We start from the raw sequence: 18,674 nt of genomic DNA, 5'->3' as shown, positions 1-18,674 counted from the left end.
CTATTTAAAGAGAATGGATTGGCTCTGGCACAGCCATCTGGAAGGGTCGAAGAGGGGAGGCGGCTCTGCGTGGGGAGCGATGGCCTTGGCGGGTCCTTTGTGCATGGGGGGAGGGCCGTTGAGTGCGTGTGAGGTCGCCAAAGGCAGCCTCGCAAGGCTGCGTGTGGGGCCCTCCCTTCGTGCTCCTCTGGCGTCTGCAAGGGGGGGAGGCCGCGGGGCCTGCGCTGCCCTGTCGGTCCCGAGACAGCCCCCCTCGGCCGCACTCGCACGCTGCACCTGCAGAGTGTTGAAAGCGGCGACTCTGCGCGGATCACGGTGGGAGTGTGTCTGGAGCAGAGCAGGGTGGCGGGCGCGTGCTGAGGACAGGAAGCCCACGGCGGGGCGAGCAGGCCTCCTCCCTCCACCGGGAGGACTGGGGGCGCCCGCTGCCTGTGGGAGACTCGGCTCTGGGAGGTGAACTTCGGTGGGAGCCTCAGTGGTTTGAGCAGGTGGAACTTGCTGGAAAACACTTCCTTTTTTTTTTTTTTTTTTGCCTTTTTTTCTAATTTTAGAGTCAGCACGGTTCAGTTACACATAATCCTGGGTTGGCCAAAAAGTCCACATGGTTTTTCTCGGTAAAATGAAGACGCATTTTTCCCTTTCGCCGACAGTTGTACTGGCCGGGGTGTTGGAGCGTGCAGGCTGTCTCCTGCGTGGCAGAGTGCGGACCGCTCTCGGTCAGTGCCTCGACTCGGGCGCTGTCAGCCTCCGCTGGTCCACCCGGCCGCGGAGTGTCCTCCATGTGAAATCTCCCGCACAGAACTTCGCAAACCACGTTCGATCAGTCACAGCACTTTTTCTGTACATTGCACCCGTCTTTGTTGGCGTTTCAGTTGTGTTTTAAAGCTTGCTTGAAACAACGAAGCGCAGTATGCCGAAAATGTTCCGTATTTCCTTCCGATTTTAGTATTACGTCGGCTACACAAAAATCCACCTATTTCGATGAGTTTTAACGCACGCTGATAGGGCAGCTGCCACAATACAGTGTAACAGACTGTTGGAGATGAAATTCAGGACAGTTACGCACGCCTGCAGCCGTCTTACGGGAAAAAAACGAGTGAGCTTTTTGGACAACCCAGTAAAAAGTGGGGTGAGACTCCCTAGCACCACCAGGAGCAGTTGGGTGTATAATCCTTGAGTTTTTTAAAAAAACAACATGCATACGAACTGTTCTGCAGTTTGCTTCTGAAAACCCCTTTGCCTGTGCGGTGGCCTGCGGGGCCCGCGCCCCAAGTTTCAGGCCCTGATGGATGAGTTCCTCTGAGTTCCACACAGTTCCTGTGGGTAACGGCTCCCGTGTTCTGGAGAGTGAGAACCAGAGCGCTTGAGTTTCTCTCTTAGGATGACCCCCCGGTGCACACAGCTAGGAAGGCCACGCAGCCTCCTCTTCCTCCTGCGCCTGGCGTCTGTTCTGCGGTCTGTCGACTTAGGTCGCCGTAGCGGGAGGGGCAGGCTCCAGCGCGTCTCCTCCGGGCGACAGAAATTGTAGTCAGTCCTGGGGCGGAGAAGCAGCCTCAGATTTCAGTGCCGTCCCTGCCAGGATGGTTCGGCTCAGATGTGCACTTGCTCACAGGGACCTCTGGCAGCCAGACGTATCTGGGGTCCCAGGCTGCCCCCCCTTTTGTGCCTAGTGGGTCCTTGGAGTCCAGGGTGGGCCTCCGTGGTCAGTTCTGCGGCACCCTGGGGGCCGAGCGCTCCGAGATGTCGCAGGACCTGCTGGGGGTCCGTGCAGGGTGCCCATCGTCCCCAGGGCCAGTCCGTCCTCGCTGCCCAGGCTTTCGCTCGGCCAGGGAGCACGGCTTCCCTTTTGGGAAAGCTGCACTCCGTGTGCCACTTGGCCTGGAACGAGGGCGGGCGGGAACGAGGCGGGGGCCGGGGGCCGGGGGCTCGTCGTCCTTGGAACCGCTGACGGAGCCCTTCGCCTTCCCCAGCGGCCTAGGCCTTCTCCCCGTGCGGTGGCGTGTGACCCGCCTCTTTTGTCAGGGGCGTCCTCCCTGGCATCGGGCCCCTGCCTGAGGAGTGATGGGCAGCTTCACCTGCCAGGCGGAGCCCCCCATTGGGGCCTGGTTCCATGAAAGGCCACCTTTGCTCCCCTGGGGCGCTGGGATCATTTTAAAGGGCGCACGCACTGAAATCTGAGACGCACCGCCTGGACGTGCCTGTGGTGTGCGCCCTTGTCACGGGGGGCCATGCCCACTGAAAGGGCCTTTTACTTTCAGCTGATGGGAAGGGGGAACGGGTAGGAGAAAGCAGCCAGGAAGTCCAGTCGAGGGGGCCGGGGGACCCATCCTAAAGCAGGGAGCAGAGCGGGCTTATGTTAATTCCATACGTGCTGGTGAAGATAGCCACAGCTAGATGTTTGTTACTATAGAAACGTGCACTTTGGAGACTGCCGGTGGCACAGAAGCCAAGAACCTTCTTAAACAGGCACACGTGACGACAGCATCACACTTAAGATAGTGGACTTGTTAAATAGGAAAAGCTGCCGTGGTTGTAGTACAGCATTCGTGTGGGTTCCTGTGAAGCTCAGGAAAGTAATGGGTGGGTGCTGGGCCCGTTGAGCCTCCCTCGTCTGAAGGCAGGGAGGTCTCCTGGGCTTGGGGGTCCCTCTCACTGAGCCCCTTGGAGGCGAGGAGCCAGCAGCAGGCCGGTCCCGTCACACGTGCCTGGCGGTTGGGGCCCGTGCTCCCGCGGCTGCGTGGCTGCCTCAGGGCCGAGTCTGTGTCGTGATCTGGTTTGGGGTGGTTTTCCGAGGAGGCTGTGGAGCCGGGTGGGCTTAGAGCCAGAGGTGGCTGGTGACAGCACGCTTGTCCCGTGGGGAGCCCTGTGTGCAGCCAGCAGCTTGTAGAGGCCTGACTGCGTGGCTGCCTCAGGGAGTTGGGTTCCAGTGGCTGCTCGGGTGCCAGTCAGCGAAGGCAGGTGGCTTTGGGGGACCGGCAGGCTGCGGGCGGCCAGGGCGAGGGTGTTGTCGCTGAGACCCACGAGGGGCCTCTTGCTCTCACCTCAGTCTTTGGGGTCGGAGGCCATGCTTTGAGCCCTGCTTTGCTGTTTCAGGACTGAGCGGCCCCCGTGACTGACTGGGGCCTCCGGGGGCCTGCTTGTTCAGTGCAGCCCGTGCTGCGCCGAGCCCTGCCTTGTGGGGGCTGCCGGTGTGGGGGTGGGGGCCTGCGTGGTTGGGCCTGAGAGCTCCTGTGTTGGGGGGAGAGGCGCGGTGTGGGTGAGCAGGCGTGTGAAGCGGTGTCCAGCTGTGGCCGCATGCGCGGGAGCCCCCGGAACGGCTGCTGGGTCCCGAGAGCAGGGGCTTTAGACCAGGCGCCGCAGGGCGAGGCCTTGTGGCCGTCTCGTGGACGTGGTATGTTCCAGGGAGTGGAATTTCTGATACTGATTTTTACGTCTTACAAATTCAAGTTGCAGAGAGTTCACTCTGGAAGCTCATCAAGCTGTAACTTCTCACACAGTTAAATTACATGTTTTTTGCACGCAGCAAACTTTCTTACTTGTATGTGAACGTCCAGTGAGGTTTCCACTCATGGTCCCGGCGGGGCGCCTGCTCTGTTGGCGGCCGTGGGGTGTGCTGGGCCTGTGGGCCCGCACGGGTTGCGCCGGTTCCCTGGAGCAGCCTCTGCCTGGCCGCAGCCCTCCGCTGGCGCCCCAGCCCCTGGGAATCTGTGCGGGAGCGGCCCTGCGGGCGGGCGCCCAGTGACCGCAGAACTGGGTGGCTGAGCAAATGCGGGCCGCCTTGCGGCTGCAAGGAGGGGCCAAAAGGCCCCCCTGAGGAGGTCCCTTCGTGTCCGGTGCGGGGCTCTTGTGAGAGCGGGCGGGGCCGTGGCCATGTGTTGGGGCCGCCTGTGCACGGCCGAGGGCATGGGTCATGGGCCCAGGCCAGCCTTTGAGTAGCAGGTGGGCTGGAGGGGGCCGGGGAGGGGCCTGGCTGTGTGAGGGGAGAACCGAGCCAGAGGAGCCCCACGGAGGGGCAGCGGGGGCTTTGCAGGCCCCCCGGGCCGGGACTGAGGCGCCCCTTGCTGGGGCTGCAAGGGGCGCCCTCTGGAGGAGCGGTCAGAACGAGTGCGTGGCGTGGGGGCCCGAGGGGCAGGCCGGAGGGAGGGAAAGAGCCGGAGTGGACTGGGCAGCTGCGGGCGAAGGGGGAGCCCGGCCTCAGCCGAGCGGCCGCCGTGTGGTGCGTCAGGGCCGGGGAATGGGGCGGCCGTGGACGCTCCGGCGGGAATGCCACGTGCCCCTCACGTCCGCCTGCAGCTCGGCCTTCCCGGTGCTTCGTGAACACTGTTTCCTCACGTTTGTTAGTGAGTTTAAACAGCAGCGGGAAGAGTCCTGTCCTCAGCCAGCACGTCAGTTGGTGTGGCTCTTGATTCGGCGACGCCTCGTCGGGTCCACTGGTGTCCGGGTCAAATGGGCGAGGGTGCCCCCGGCAGCCTGTGCGTGGGAGGAGCGGTGTCTCCTGTGACTGCGCTCGGCGGGGCGGCCCTCGGCCCTCTCCGGGTCACCACTCAGGCGGGCGCCCGAACAGGCTTGGCGTGGCGTTGGGAGGCGGGAGGCCCGACCCTGACCCCGGGGCCCACGCGCACCGACAGCTTGTGCAGCTTTTCATTTTCACTGTGCACTTGGGGTGCAGGTTGTTAACTTGACATCTTTCGAGTGGTTTCGGGGAGTTGGCCGGTTCAGTACAACAAAAACTGCCTAGACAGCAAGCACCACGTGGGCCGTGGGAGCGGCCGCCCTTGTCTGCGGACCGTGTGCCCCGCGGCCAGAGGCAGCCTCGCTCGGACAGAAACCGAGCGCCTGTGCCGCTGGGCAGTGGCCTTGTGTGGCCAGCTGGCCTGTCCCCGTGAGGCTTCCCCTCCAGGCCGGCGCCAGGCAGAGTGGCCCTGTTTTCAGGCGTCTCTTTTTTATGTTGGAAATTTTTTAAAGCCCTTTAAAAAGAGGTTAAAGTGGTCTTCCAAAGATTGCATTTATTTTTAAAGCTAGATGAAAAACAAGAACTTAAGTTGTAGCACTTCAGAACGTGGTGTAGAAAGTAGCGTGTTCTGAGAACTGAGCTGGCAGTTTCTCCTACTTTCCTTAAAAATCATTCCCAGCCACTCAGCGCTGCCTGTTTTTGGCACCGACTTAGGAAACCCTGGTCAGGGCGGGGCGCAAGTGTCGCTGCTGTGCGCTCCGCTCTGGCCCAGGCCAGGACAGTGTGGGGGCGCCCGTAGACCTTTAGGCACGGGAGCTGGTTTTCCTCCTCAAGGTAAGTGAACTGTTGGTTGCAGCAATTGTCATGCCCTCGAATGATGTGGTTAATGTTGGCGAATGTGAGGGCCTCTTTCCCAGGCGACTCCCCAGAGCTGGGCGCCGGGGCCCCTCAGCCCGCGGGGTTAGGGAGGCCTTGCGCCGAAACCCGACGGCCTCCCCGCCCGCAGACAGTTGTGTGTGATGCTTTGTTTCCTTAATTGAATTAGTGTTTTGGTGGAGTTCACATTTATAGTAAGTTTTATGATAGATTTTATAATTACCAGTTTTCAAAAATCACTTTATTTATAATTTTTTCAGGAGATAAATCTCCCCCTAAACTTGAACCATCAGATGCATTACCTCTTCCTTCAAACTCGGAGACTAATTCAGAACCACCAACCCTCAAACCAGTAGAACTCAACCCAGAGCAGAGTAAACTATTCAAAAGAGTCACATTTGATAATGAATCACATAGCACTTGCACTCAGAGCGCACTGGTAATCGGACACCCTGCAGAGCCCACCCTCGCCTGTAGTGGCGATGCGCCGGCGGCGGCGGCCTCCGCGGTGGCGGAGCCAGCAAGCGATGTAAACAGACGCACTTCTGTTCTCTTCTGCAAATCGAAAAGTGTAAGCCCCCCAAAGTCTGCCAAGAACACTGAAACCCAGCCAACTTCTCCTCAGCTAGGGACCAAAACCTTTTTGTCTGTAGTCCTTCCGAGGTTGGAGACTCTTCTGCAGCCAAGAAAAAGGTCGCGGAGCACCTGCGGCGACTCCGAGGTGGAGGAGGGGTCCCCGGGAAAGCGCCTGGACACAGGTAAATGCCGCTGCGCCCTCGCCGCGCCTTCTCTTATCTGGGGTCTGCGGGCGCAGTTGTCGGGAGCGCCACCCGGCGGTGGCGTTTCAGTTTACTGTCCAAAGTTTTCTTAATTTCCAGATGAGAAGCCAGACGGTACTTTTTATTTTGAAAAGCCCTCACTGGCAGGTCGGAGGGGTGCCATCTTGGGGTGGCTGCTGCCACGGTGACCTGGCTTAGGGGGTCCCGCTTGTTCCCCCCCAAGCCTGTGCGCCGGCGGGCTCCTCTGGAGCTGCTCAGTTTGCATGCAGTGTGCGTGCAGGTACCCCGGTGGCGTGGGACAGACGGGACCTGGCTTGCGGAGCCCCCCCGGAGGGGCGTGAGCCGGGTGCGCCGAGTGGCTCCAGCCTGTGCGCGTGCGCCGGGCGTCCTCTTCTGAGGAGGGCGCGGGCCCCGGGCCGAACGCTGCCCTTGCCCAGGTGGTGCGAGAACTTGTTGACGCGTTGTTGCTCTTTTGTGGTGCGTTAATACATTAATTATTATTTCCTGCTAAAATAATGCTCGAAAATGTTTGTCATCTACTAGTAAGCTTTTATATCTTAAATGAGCTCAGTTAAGTGGCCAAGAAGTTCCCACACTTGCCTCTGGCCAACAGGCTTCCCTGGGATTCCAGGGCCGAGCTGGAAGGAGGTGCCTGAGCTGCTCCGCCCCTGGACAAGCCCAGGAGCGTGCGGATGTGGGCGGGCCTGCCGTCCTCTGCTGGGCTCTGGGGGGCTTTGTCTCTGGGGGTGCTGGTTCTGCTCGGACACCTCCTCCTCGAGGCGTGTTTGGGCATGTTTGTCCCATGGGTTCTTGTCCTGGACCAGAGCCTGGTCTGTGTTTCTTATTGGTCCATCTGTTCCGTCTGGACAGGAAGTGCACTTTCTTGGGGCTGCCCTGCTGTCGGGGCGCCTTCTCAGTTCAGCGGTGGGGACGAGGGGCGGGGCGGCAGCGAGCAGGTCTGTGTCCTGCCACCCGCCAGGGCAGGGGCTGGCGGAGGGCGCCCGGCCCGCACCTGTCCCTCCAGTGGCTGGGGTGTCCACGCGGGCGTGTGGCCTGTGCTGCAGCTCACAGCTCGCTTCTCGTTGCCAGCGTGACTCCTTGTAAAGTTGATTTTAACACGTGGGAAACTTCTGCACGTGTGATTGATTTTATAGACATTGTCTGTCTACTCGTGTGCCCTTTTATTCTGACACCAAGTTGGAGCTCTTCAATACTTTGTTAAAACCCTTGAGTTTCTGAGTGACGCAGAGCTCCTTGTGCGTTTCCCAGGATGTAATAAAGGGACGTGGAGATCACTGCAGGGCTGGGCACTTCTCTCTGCTGGGTGGTGGCCTTAGGAAGTGGAGCGTAACTCCCTCCACGTGCCTGGGACGTCCTCGTGGTCAGTGTTGCGGGGGAGGCTCTGTGTGGTGTCCGTCCGCTCGGCCGCAGCTCGGACGCCAGGACCTGGCTGACCGCTCCCGGGTCTGGGCCGGCCCCGGCACCGGGGCTCAGGCAGCCCGTGGGGAAGCAGGCACCCAGCCCGCCGGGTTCTGCTTGGACTCCAACTGCTGGTGTGGTTCCACCCGCCTAGCAGTCCCGGCTCACAGAGGGCTCTCGACGTCCCTTCTAGGAAGTAATGTGCCCCCGCCTCCTGCTTTTCTGCCTCCGAGTGGCGGGCTTCGCACGTGGCGATGGAGGGCCTTGGAGGAGTGTCTGCGTCTCGTGATCCTGACTGAAACGCAGGTCTTTGCTTTCTTGTTCCAGAGTGGCAGTAGAGTCAGTGGACACACGATGAGGCCGCACGCTCCCGTGTGGCCCGGGAGCCTTAGTGGCGCGTGGGCGGCGTGCCGTCCGACGCTGCCCGCCCTTTTCTGGCCCCGTCCCCCTCGGGCTGCGGCTCCGCGCACCTGGATGTCTTGCTCCGAGCTGCAGCCTTCGCAGACTTGAAACGCTCTGGGCTTTCGATCGTCCCACACATTGATCCGCGCGCTCTCCTGCCTTGCGGGCAGCTCTCTGGTGTCCACCGCGTGCTGCAGGATTTCCAAGTTAGAGTAAAAACCGATGCGCTGGTTCGGAGACGCCGGCCCCGTGGGCTCCCTCAGAAGCGCCCCCGGGAAGGCACGTGCTGCTGCTCAGCCTCCAGGTCGTCGCACCGGGCTGCCTCTGGTGTCACGTCCGCAGAGCTGCGCTGCCTCCTAGCTGCTTCCACCTGTGGCCGCTAACATTTTCAAAGAAGAACCGCCCGGCCAGGACTTCTGTGCTCCTTGTCTCTTCTCTTGCGATTCTTGCCATGTGGTTCTCGCAGTGCACATGGTGGGTTGTGTGAGGGACAGAGGACGAAGGGGACTCGTCTCGTGTCCTCTGCTGTTCAAGGCAGAGGCTGCTCTGTTGATGTCTTCAGTCAGACTAAATGGCTTTTACGCTGTTTTCCAGGTTCTCATTTTAACTACTAACATGCTGGGTAGTTCACTCTTCGGATCTTTATTTCTTTCTCTTACTCGCCCTGGATTGGGATTCTGCTGAGTGGTCGTTTTGGAACCCCGAGGCGGCTCACATAATCCTTTGGGTGACGCTAGAAGCATCAGCCCAGCCGCCCTCCAAACCAGACCGGCCCGTGGAGACCTGTCCCCTCCGTGAGTCCGAGCCAGGCGCCCCGGGCGGAACTGCCCGGCACCACCGCGGCCGGCCGGGACGCCCTGCGGCCCTCCCTGCGCACAGGCGTGAGCTTCAGGGTCCGTCGAGCGGCTCAGAGCGTCCCGCGTGTCCCCAGAGGACTCACTGGACAGGTTCTCATGGAGCCCTCAGCCGGCGCAGGACTGGGCCTGGCCTGCCCGCGTGCCCCCCACGACAGCCAGGGGGCCCTCGCCGCCCCCCCTCGCCGCCGTCCCGCTTCAGTTCTCTCTCCTGCTCTTTCCTGAGGGGGCGCCCACACCAAGGGGCCCGTCTCTCCGGCCATCACCCCAAGTGCCGCTGCAGGGGGGACTGCGGTCTGGCCTTGGGGACGTGAGGGGTCTGTCCCCTGTGCGCTTCTGCTGCCTCTGCGTCTCTGTGAAGCTGGTCTGGGCACGAGCAGGGGGGGTTGGAGTCTTACCTGCTCTGTTTGGTGTTTTTATTGAAATACTGAAACATACATACGAAATGCAATTTCCTTGCCAATAGTAGACGTGCAGATGTGTGAGCAAGGCAGCGGGCTTGCCCCACGGCTCCCGGAGGCCGCGTGCAGTTCCTTCCCCGCGGGCCTCTGACGCCGGTCCCACCTCCGACTCCACGTCGGCGTGTTTGGGGGCGTCGCGTGGCGGCCTGGGTGGAGCGCATATGCACACCCCACGTGGCCCGAGGCGGGCGGCAGGGCCTCTTACTGGCTGCCACCCGGGGGCCCTGAGGAGCAGTGAGGGTGTGGGGGTACGGGCCTCAGCTGTCGCGTCGGGGAGGCCTTGCGCCGCCGGGACTTATGGGCGGTGCGGGTCACGCAGAGCAGAGGCTGAGCCTCGGCGAGTTCTCTCTGAAGGGCCGCCGCCTCTGGCGCGTGGCTGTGCCGCAGGAGGCCTGGGTGTGGGGGCGGAAGAGCCCAGTCAGGGCGCCCTGGCTCGGGCAGGCCTGTGGGGGCAGAGGCGGCCCTGCGGTTGCTTTTGTCTCCTAAGGAGTCCTGCGACCCTCGGCGGGCGGGGCGTGGGCCGTGGCGAGTGCCCTGGGGGCGTGGCCTGCTCCCGCGGGCCCGTCTGCTGAGCTTAGAGCGCCTTGACCTGACGGGAAGAATCGCGAATGTCCCTCCTGCTGAGGTGGTTGCTGAGAGTATGCCCTGCTGGTCACGTGGCTGGCGGGGCTCAGGGCCGAGGGACGCCCGCTGCACTGGGTGCCCCCCCTGCCCCCGCAGACCTCCAGGGCCTGCCCGACGGAGCGTCAGTTCACGTCCTTGCAGGGGCTCTGAGCCGCGGCCCCTGGGAAGGGCTTGCACAGGGAGCCCCGCCGAGGGAGCCTGACAGTGACCGGTGCGCAGCGGCGTTCCACAGGCGACGCGTGGAGGGCCGTGGGCTGCTTGGCGCCCTGGTGTGTGTGCTCTGTTCTCAGGAAGATGGCAACGGGGTGTGCTCACTCTCACTGCTTAGGCTGAGGCCTCCGCACATCTCAGTCTGAAACCCTTGGTGTCACCCAGCAGCCTGGCTTTAGGTGGTTGTCCCCAAGCACGTCTGCTAGTGGACGTCACAAGTGCGGACTCACTCTGTGTTTTGGTGCCAGGTCTCCTCTGCCCTGGCCCCTCTCCTCTCCTCTGCGTGGGTGCCGCACTCGGCCCGCCCTGGCTTTCCCCGGCAGCCCCGCTCGAGCCTTTCCCACATGCTCCCGCACCGGTCACTGGTGGCGAGTCCCGCCTGTCACTTTTTGGAGCGGTCTTCTGGTCCGGGCCCAGTTGGCTGCTGCCTGGCCTGGAGAGGCGTGGGACCGGGGGGGGGGGGGGGGCGTGCGCGCGGAGAGACAGGGCGGAGGTTCCCCGGGCAGTAGGGGCGGGGCGAGACCACCAGCTGAGTTTGACACCACACAGAGCCGCTTTGTGGCCTGTCCTTGGCGCCTGGACGGCTGTTCCAGGTGTGTCTGCACTAGGGTCAGGCCTGGCCGCCTCAGGTCCCCGGAGTGGCGGGCGGTGGCCTTGTCGCCTTGCCGGTGCGGCGCCTGGTCGTGCCCGGTGTGATGGGGCCCCGCTCTCAGACCTGGGCCTCGTGTTCCAGGCTCTCTGTCCACCAGCGCTGGCGGGCTGTCTCTGGCCTGCTGACTGAGGAGTGGAGTTCTCTGCCCTTGGGTGTCCCAGTGCCCCTGGACAGCGCCCTCTGCACCCTCCCCTCCCCTGGGGGAGGGGCGGGGGTCGAGCCTGCTCTTTCCTGTTCCGGGACGAGAGGCTGCCAGCTGTGCCTCCCGTGCCGGCTCAGCTGCTGTTTTCTATGTGGTTTGGCAGCTGCTCACAAATGTCAGGTTCCAGAATGAGCTCCACATCTGCTGGTGCGTTACTGCCTGTGAATGTGTGTGAGTTTCAAGATTGAAAGTAGTAAGTTTCTTTTAAAGCCAGTGGTGTTAAGTGCAGCAGAAGTGGAATGAGGTGTCTTATGAATTTACATAAGGAAGCGCGTAGCCTCGGTCTGTTCAGCGAGCAGCAAACCTCACTCACTTCTGCCCTTTTGCGTCTTCGCTGCCACCACGGTTTAGTCATCCCCCTGATTTAACGCCTCTGTCGTAGCCCTTGCGAAAACGCCGAGAAGCAGGCAGGCAGGCTGTGGGGAGACTGGGTTTGGGTCCAGGCTCCACAGTGGAGCAGAGATCGCAGCAAAGTGAGTCCCATGAGTATGTTTGTGTTCCAGTGCATGTAAAACCTATGCTGAGTGTATCAAGTGTGTTTAATAGTGTTATGTCTAAGAACAAACAGTGTATGTACCCTAATTAAAAATGCTTTATTGCTAAAGAAAAAAAGAAATGCCAGCCATCATCTGAGCGAACTGGCATCTTTTGGCTGGTGACCGTGCCTTGGTGTGGTTGGTCGCTGCTGCTCAGGGTGGTTGCTGAAGGGGGGCGTGGCCATGGCCGTGTCTTCAAGTGAGACGTCAGTGACCTTCATGTCAGGCGACTCATTGACGAACAGCTTCTCTGCAGCATGCATTTTAGCCACAGAGCTTCTTGTTGGTCCTCGAGCCCTGCCGCTGCTGGTCACCTGTGTTTGCGTAATGTTCTAAACCTTCCTTGTCAGTTCGCCCTTCTCACCAGGAGTAGATTCCGTCTCGAGAAACCACTTTCTGCTCATCTGTTCAGCCCTGTCGTGAGATCGTAGCAGGTCAGCCCCATCTTCAGGTTCGGTCGGGTTGGCCAAGAAGTGTGTTTCTTTTTTTGTGAGATGACTCTAGGAATGCTTAGTTGTCCTTAACTTCATTTGAAATGATTTTGTTACGTTCTATTGTGACAGGTGTCACATCAGCATGTATTGAAAAACAAAATTGTTGCGTTTTTGTGTAGCCATTGCAATATTGAAGTTGAAGGGAAACATGCAACGTTTTTGGTATATTATGCTTTATTGTTCAAGAAAGGTAAAAATGCAACTGAAATGCAAACAGAGATGTGTGCAGTGTACAGAGAAGGTGGCTGTGACTGATCGAATGTGTCAAGAGTGGTTTGTGAAGTTTCGTGCTGGAGATTTCTTGCTGGACGATGCTCTACGGTCGAGGAGACCAGCTGAAGTTGATAGTGATCAAATCAAGACATTAATTGAGAACAGTCACCGTTCTACCATGCAGGAAATAGCCAACATACTCCAAATATCCTAATCAATACATTTATTGGTGAAAATGAAAAATGTGTCTTTCATTTTATGGAAAAAACTACGGACTTTTTGGCCAACCCAGTTCTCCTACTTGATATCACCACATCCTGTTACTTCCTCCACTGCCGTCGTGAACCCCTCAAAGTCAGCCAAGAGGGTTGGAATCACCTTCTCCCAGACTCCAGCCGCTGGCATTTTGACGGCTTCCCGTGAATCACTGATGTTCTTCATGGCATCCAGGATGGTTATTTTGCCCCCATCCATCAGAGGAATCACTACGGCAGCTACGGTTTCCAAAACGTACGTCTTAAATAACAACACCTGAAAGTCAGGATTAGCCCTCTATCCGAGAGCTGCAGGAAGGCAAGAAAACGACATCCTGCCCGTCCCCATCGGAGAGCTCTGGGGGGACCAGGCGCAGTCGGCGAGCGCAGGGCTTGGGGCCCGCGCAGCGGGCGTCCGCCCCTCAGCGGCCCATCCTGTGCGCCGGCGTCTGTCACCCCGGCGTGCTGGCCGCTCGTCAAGGGCGCAGGGCCCGGGGACTTTCGGGCGGTCGGTGTGCACTGGCTCAGCCCGAAGTCCCGGCTGCACGAGCCCCCCCCCAGGAGAGCCCGCCGGTCCCTGGCGCCGAGAAGCCAGCAGGGACTTCGCCGCTCCAGCTTCGAAAGCCCTGGATGGCGACTTCCTCCCACGTGACGCTGTTCCATCCACACCGGGAGGCTGTTCGTGGGTGTGTCGAGGAGCGGCCGCCTTCCTCGGTCGTCTCAGGACCTGGACAACGGGCTGCAGCTCCCAGCTCAGCGTCTGCCGCCTCCCCTGGCGCTTGCACGTCGCAGGGACCGCTTCTCTCCTTGCGCCTCCGCAGCCGGCCCCCCGCCGGCTCCAGGCGCCTCTCCGGCAACCCCCTCGCCTCCCAGCCTTCCCAGGATGGAGGCGAGGCAGGGCCTGGCTCGGGATGAGGCTCCGGCTCCAGGGAATGTTGCGTCTGGTTTGCTCTTCTCTCCAGAGCACCAGGGCGCTCTCCCCGCGAGCGGTGAGGCCGTTTCGCTTTCTTACCACCCGTGTGTGCGCTGGAGCAGCGCTTCTGATTTCCTTCAGAACTTGTCCTTGGCTTTCACAGCGTGGCTCACTGTTCAGGGCAAGAGGCCCACCTCGGCTTCCGACCTGCCTGCCTCACCAAGCCGGCCGCGCCTGGCTGTTGGTTTAAAGGGAGAAACGCGCGACCTTCCTTTCACTTGAGCACGAGAGGCCGACGTAGGGCTATAACTGGCCTGATTTCAGGACCGTCGTGTCTCGGAATCGGGAGGCCCGAGGCGAGGGGCAGAGGCGGGGTCGGTGGGGCGGTGAGAACACCTGATGTTCATCCGTGAAGCCCGCCGTCTTCTGTGGGCGCAGTTTGTGGAGCGCCGAAAGCAGGTACCGTAGTAACGTCAACCGAGGTCACGATCGCAGACCCCGGTGACCGTGTGACAACGGTGACGAGGGTGGAGGTACCGTGAGACTCATGCTGGGCACAGGCTGCTGGGACGGCGGTGCCGCTGGGTCTGCTCGACGCGGGGCTGCGCGGGCCTTGGGTTTGTGGCCGCCCAGGGCGCGGCGGAGTGAGGTTGCTTGTGTGGAACAGGAGAGAAGCCCCTGTAATCCAGCCAGCTGCTTCATGTTTTAGGAAAATGGTTTTTTAGTTTTTTAAGCATGAAGAATGGGATTCTTTTTTGGAAAAAAAAAAATAAGCACAGTCCTTTAGGCGTCGCATGGCTGGGTGGCTGGGCGCCTGGCATCGGACACCGCTGTGCACGCGAGGACCTTGCCCCCGGTGTCCTCCGGGCCTGAGGTTGGCGGCAGGGGCTTGGCCACTGTGCCGGGTCTGTTCCCTGATGCGAGGCGGGCTCTCAGGAGGGCGGTCGGGGGTTCGGTTTTGAGACTGGCCTTGACCAGAGCCCGGGCTCGGGGGGACGGAGGCGGCGACTGCTGGGATGCCGGCCCGGCCCGGCCCTCCGTGCGGTGGGCCCTGGGGTCGGTGTCAAAGTGTTTCAAAGTGTTTTTGAAGCTCTCGATAATCTTTTCCTTTTGAAAGAAGAATTTTATTAAGCTTTGACTTCCTGTTCCCACTTGAAGCTCCCCTGTGTGATGCCACTCTTGGCGGTCTCGCTCCTCAGTGAGGAGCCTGGTCCCGACGCGGCTGGTCCCCAGCGCGCAGCCGGGTGGGCAGCGTGCAGTGCCGTCCACCTGGGAATGAATGAATAACGCCCTTCCTTGGCCTTTGTGGAGATTACTTAACACTTGAGGTTTTTAAGAAGCACCTTTGGGAGACTGGTGTTTTCTGAACTGCTTTGGTGTGAACTTTATGATGATTTGTTACTTTATTTCACTGCACAAGTGCCGTGTCTCCTGTGCTGTGAGCGCTGCGCTTGGTGCTGGGGGTTGGGGTGACCAGACCAAGCTGCTGCCGGGCCGCGTGCTCGAAGCCACCGGCTCTGGCGGTGGAGCTCAGGCATTGGTGTCTGTTGCAGGTCTCACCAACGGCTTCGGGGGCGTGAGGAGCGAGCAGGAGCTGGGCGGCGGCACCGGGAGGAAAGCCGCGCCGCGGCGCCGCTGCGCCTCCGAGTCCAGCATCTCCTCCAGCAGCAGCCCGCTGTGCGGCGCCAGGTGGGCACAGCTCTCGTGCCTGCGGGGGCAGCGCGCGTGTGGCACGTGAGCTTGTTTTGTGTGACTCAACTAGACGTGGGAACCACAGCTACGTGAAAACACAATATTTAAACCTATAGTTACTTTGTACTTTGCCTTTTTCTCAAAGTCTTGCCTTTGTTGAAATGGTGGCGGGCGCCGCCCAGGCCCCTGCCTCTAGGGGCCCCGCACTCCCTGGCTGTGTGGGCGCGGACGGCTCTGCGGGGACGGTGGGCGGGGCAGCAGGCGGGGCAGCTCTGACGTGGCTCTGCTTTTTCTCCGCCAGTTTCAGTGCCCCAAAGTGCGGCCGCGGCAAGCCGGCGCTGGTGCGCAGACACACGCTGGAGGACCGCAGTGAGCTGATCTCCTGCATCGAGAACGGGAACTACGCCAAGGCCGCCCGGATCGCAGCCGGTGAGCCCGCGCCCAGACCCCATCTGGTGTCCTCCGGCCAGGACTCCCAGGAGGCGGCATGTCAGGATGCGGGGGCCCACGTGAACGCCGTGTCTGCCTTCCGCCTCAGGGGGGACTTGGTGCACCCCGGCCTCCCTCCGGGAAAGGGTGGGCTGCAGTGCACAGGTGGGGGGCGTGGGGCGCTGAGCCGCAGGCAGGCAGGCTTGCCGAGCGAGTCCACGCTGCCGCCCCTGGGCGCCACATGGTGTCTGGTCCTGAGGCGCTGTGGGGGCTGCCTGATGCTTGTTTGGGCCCACGTGTGATTTGCAGCCAGCCGTGAGGCTGCGGGGGGCGAGGTCCCCGGCTTTCAGCCCTGAGAGGCGGCCCGGGAGGGGGGTGGCAGAGGGAGGGTGTGGGGGCTGAGCATGTGGGCGAAGGCCAGTCTGGCACAGCCAGGAGGGGCCTGAGCAGCGTGTCTGAGCAGCATGGACCTGGGCCACACCCTGGGCCTCACAGAAAGTGGGCTGGGGATGAGATGGGACCTTGGTTGCCAGGGTGCGGGTGTGGGCGTGGGCTGCAGGGAAGCTCTGCAAGTCCAGCAAGGCCCCTGCCAGTTGAGTGTGAGGAGGGACAAGGAGCAGGTGAGGGAACCAGCGCTGCAGTTTTGCATTTGGAGTGTTGGTTGCAGAGATGCACTGGGGGCCTTTCTGTGGAGGCCGGCAGGAGGGCGGAGGTGGGGGCTCGGGAGGGAGAGGAGACATGGGGAGTCTGGAGGTCAGGGGCCCTTGCGTGGGGGCGGGGCGTGCAGAAGCCGAGGTGAGGCTGCAGGTGAGCGCAGCAGAGGGCGCAGGGACCTCCGACGCCCTCAGGCCCAGGGCGGGGCGTTGTGACCCTGCTGCTCGGGGTGGGGGCGCTGCCTGGGGGCGACTCTCGCCCTCCTGGGGCAGCCTCACGTGCCCTGGACGCTCTGCTGTCCTCCAGGCAGCTCACTCCTCTCTGTCCCTTCTCTCCCCAGAAGTGGGTCAGAGCAGCATGTGGATTTCAACGGACGCCGCAGCCTCTGCGCTCGAGCCCCTGAAAGTGGTGTGGGCCAAGTGCAGCGGCTACCCCTCGTACCCCGCCCTGGTGAGTCCTGCGGGGGCGAGGCGAGGGGCCCCCGGGTCCAGAGCCGGGTGTCCTGCGAGCTCCTGCCGAGAGACCGGCGTGCGGGGCGTCGGGGCTGGGAGAGCTTCTCCAAAACCCACCTCCAGCCGGGGTCCGGGGCTTCCTGCTGGGGGCAGCGCCGGCACTCGGGTGTGACCGCACGTGTCCGCTCTCGGTAGATCATCGACCCTAAGATGCCGCGGGTGCCTGGCCACCACAACGGGGTCACCATCCCGGCCCCGCCGCTGGACGTGCTGAAGATCGGCGAGCACATGCAGACCAAAGCCGACGAGAAGCTGTTCCTCGTCCTCTTCTTCGACAACAAGCGAAGCTGGTGAGTGCTGTGTGCAGGCGGCTGGCAGGTGGCGCACTTGTGCCCCGACACCTGGGCACCAGGGAGGCGGGCGAGCAGCCAGGCTTCCCTGGGGGTGGGAACAAGTGCTGAGCTCTGGCCAGGCCTCCGCCCCAGCAGCTCTGTTTCTCTTGCTTGGGTGCTGCGGACCGGGGGGCCCGGTTCTCCATTCCTGACCTGGATGGTCCACCAAGTGCTCATTGGCCTCAGGAGGGCCCCGGCGCCCCTCGGGTTGCAGGGTGCGAGCTGGCGTCTGCGCCCAGAGGCAGCCGTGCCCCTCAGGGCTGGCGGCTCCGGGGCAGCCCAGCAGAGGCCTCTAACCCTCTGGCCGCCGTCCGTGTGCTGCGGCTGCTTCAGGGCGCTGCGCGCGGGGCAAGGTCTGCCAGCCCCGGGCAGGCCTGCAGGCAGGCTCCTGCTGCCATTGGCACGCGGGGCTGGATTGGGTTCGTGTGTCAGGCTGTGGCCTTCGGTAGCCGTGCAGGAAAGGCGTGGAATGCTGACGGGGCCTCCGGACAGAGCGGCCCCGTGGGAGTCGTGGAGGGGAGCCGGGGACCCCTTGGTTTTGTTTCCCTGAGCCACCGCCCCGCAGAGGTGTGGCGGGAGGATGGGGCCGGGCGCCGGCCCCGCAGCTCCAGGCTGGCCAGGGCGGGCAGCCCAGTGGCCACTTCTCTGCCCCGGGCCCCACAGTGCCTGATGTCCCCAGAGGGGCCCGGGCTGTTGGGTGGGGACGGGAAGCACAAAGCAGCGGCGGCGCGGGCAGCATTCACTGTTGCCATCTCTTTTCTTTTAAAAAGGCAATGGCTCCCAAAGTCTAAAATGGTCCCCCTTGGGATCGATGAGACGATAGACAAGTTAAAAATGATGGAGGGGAGGAACTCCAGCATCCGGAAGGCCGTGCGCATCGCCTTCGACCGAGCCATGAACCACCTGAGCCGCGTGCACGGGGAGCCCGCCAGCGACCTCAGCGACATCGACTGAGGGGCCGCCTCCGCCTTGTCCATGTGTCGATAAGCTGTACATGTTTGTATATTGTTCAAAACCTAACTTATTCTGATTTTTAGGTGTAGTTCTTTCTTTTTCCCCGGGGAGGGGGGAGGTTTCATTTCCAGGTTTTCTATGACGTCGTCCCGGTCGTGGAGCTCAGAACGCGGGCGTGTCCCCTGCGCGCCTCTGTGCTCCTGACAGGCCACCGCCGGCGGGGGGCGCACTCGCATCCCTTTCTTCGATCCATAGCTTTTTTTTTAAAGACTTTTGAATGTTTAATAATTTTGTAAATCATACTCTTTACACAGAGTACCAGTTATTTAATAAAATGGGATGTAAATTTACAATGACAAATGTGTATTTTAAGAAAGAAAATGACATTATTTTGAATGGTACTTTGTGGAAAGGGGGAGAATGAACTTCTGCCGTGCACATCACCTGCAAATCACCAAAAACGCTCCGCCCCCCTGGGCGGGCGGGCGGGCGGGCGGGCGTCCTTCCTGCGGGTCCTGCGGGTCCTGCGGGGCCCCCGTCCCTGGCCACCGCCGCCTCCCGCCCGCCTCCTGCCGCCCACGGGGCGCCCCCAGCGGGTTATTTATTGTAGAAAGTGTATTCATTTGCTTTATAATGAAAAATAAATTTGCAAAATATATTGATAAGCATTTTTATACAGGCACATACACATTCGACTTGCTTTGGAGCAGGACGTGTGGTTGTTGTATAAATGACTGGCTGTGTTCTTCGGTTTTGTAA

General features: G+C 61.3%; 1 protein-coding gene across 1 annotated transcript in view; it reads left to right on the top strand.

Annotated features, from left to right (window-relative positions):
* BRD1 (bromodomain containing 1) overlaps positions 1–18,345 on the top strand; it is a 44,494-nt gene extending 26,149 nt beyond the window's left edge. The window contains exons 8-13 of the mRNA XM_054582506.1: positions 5,590–6,087; positions 14,896–15,031; positions 15,336–15,463; positions 16,458–16,567; positions 16,765–16,919; positions 17,732–18,345. Of these exons, the coding sequence (XP_054438481.1) occupies positions 5,590–6,087; positions 14,896–15,031; positions 15,336–15,463; positions 16,458–16,567; positions 16,765–16,919; positions 17,732–17,915 (1,211 nt within the window). The 3' untranslated portion in view covers positions 17,916–18,345. The remainder of the gene's footprint in view (positions 1–5,589; positions 6,088–14,895; positions 15,032–15,335; positions 15,464–16,457; positions 16,568–16,764; positions 16,920–17,731) is intronic.
* Positions 18,346–18,674: the final 329 nt, after the last annotated feature.

The sequence above is a fragment of the Pteronotus mesoamericanus genome, unplaced genomic scaffold (assembly GCF_021234165.1).
Source record: "Pteronotus mesoamericanus isolate MK-2021 breed Mesoamerican mustached bat unplaced genomic scaffold, CSHL_Meso_final contig_702, whole genome shotgun sequence".
In the NCBI taxonomy this organism is placed as follows: Eukaryota; Metazoa; Chordata; class Mammalia; order Chiroptera; family Mormoopidae; genus Pteronotus; species Pteronotus mesoamericanus.
Note: the sequence above shows the minus strand (reverse complement) of the source record. Positions and strands in the feature narration are given on the sequence as shown.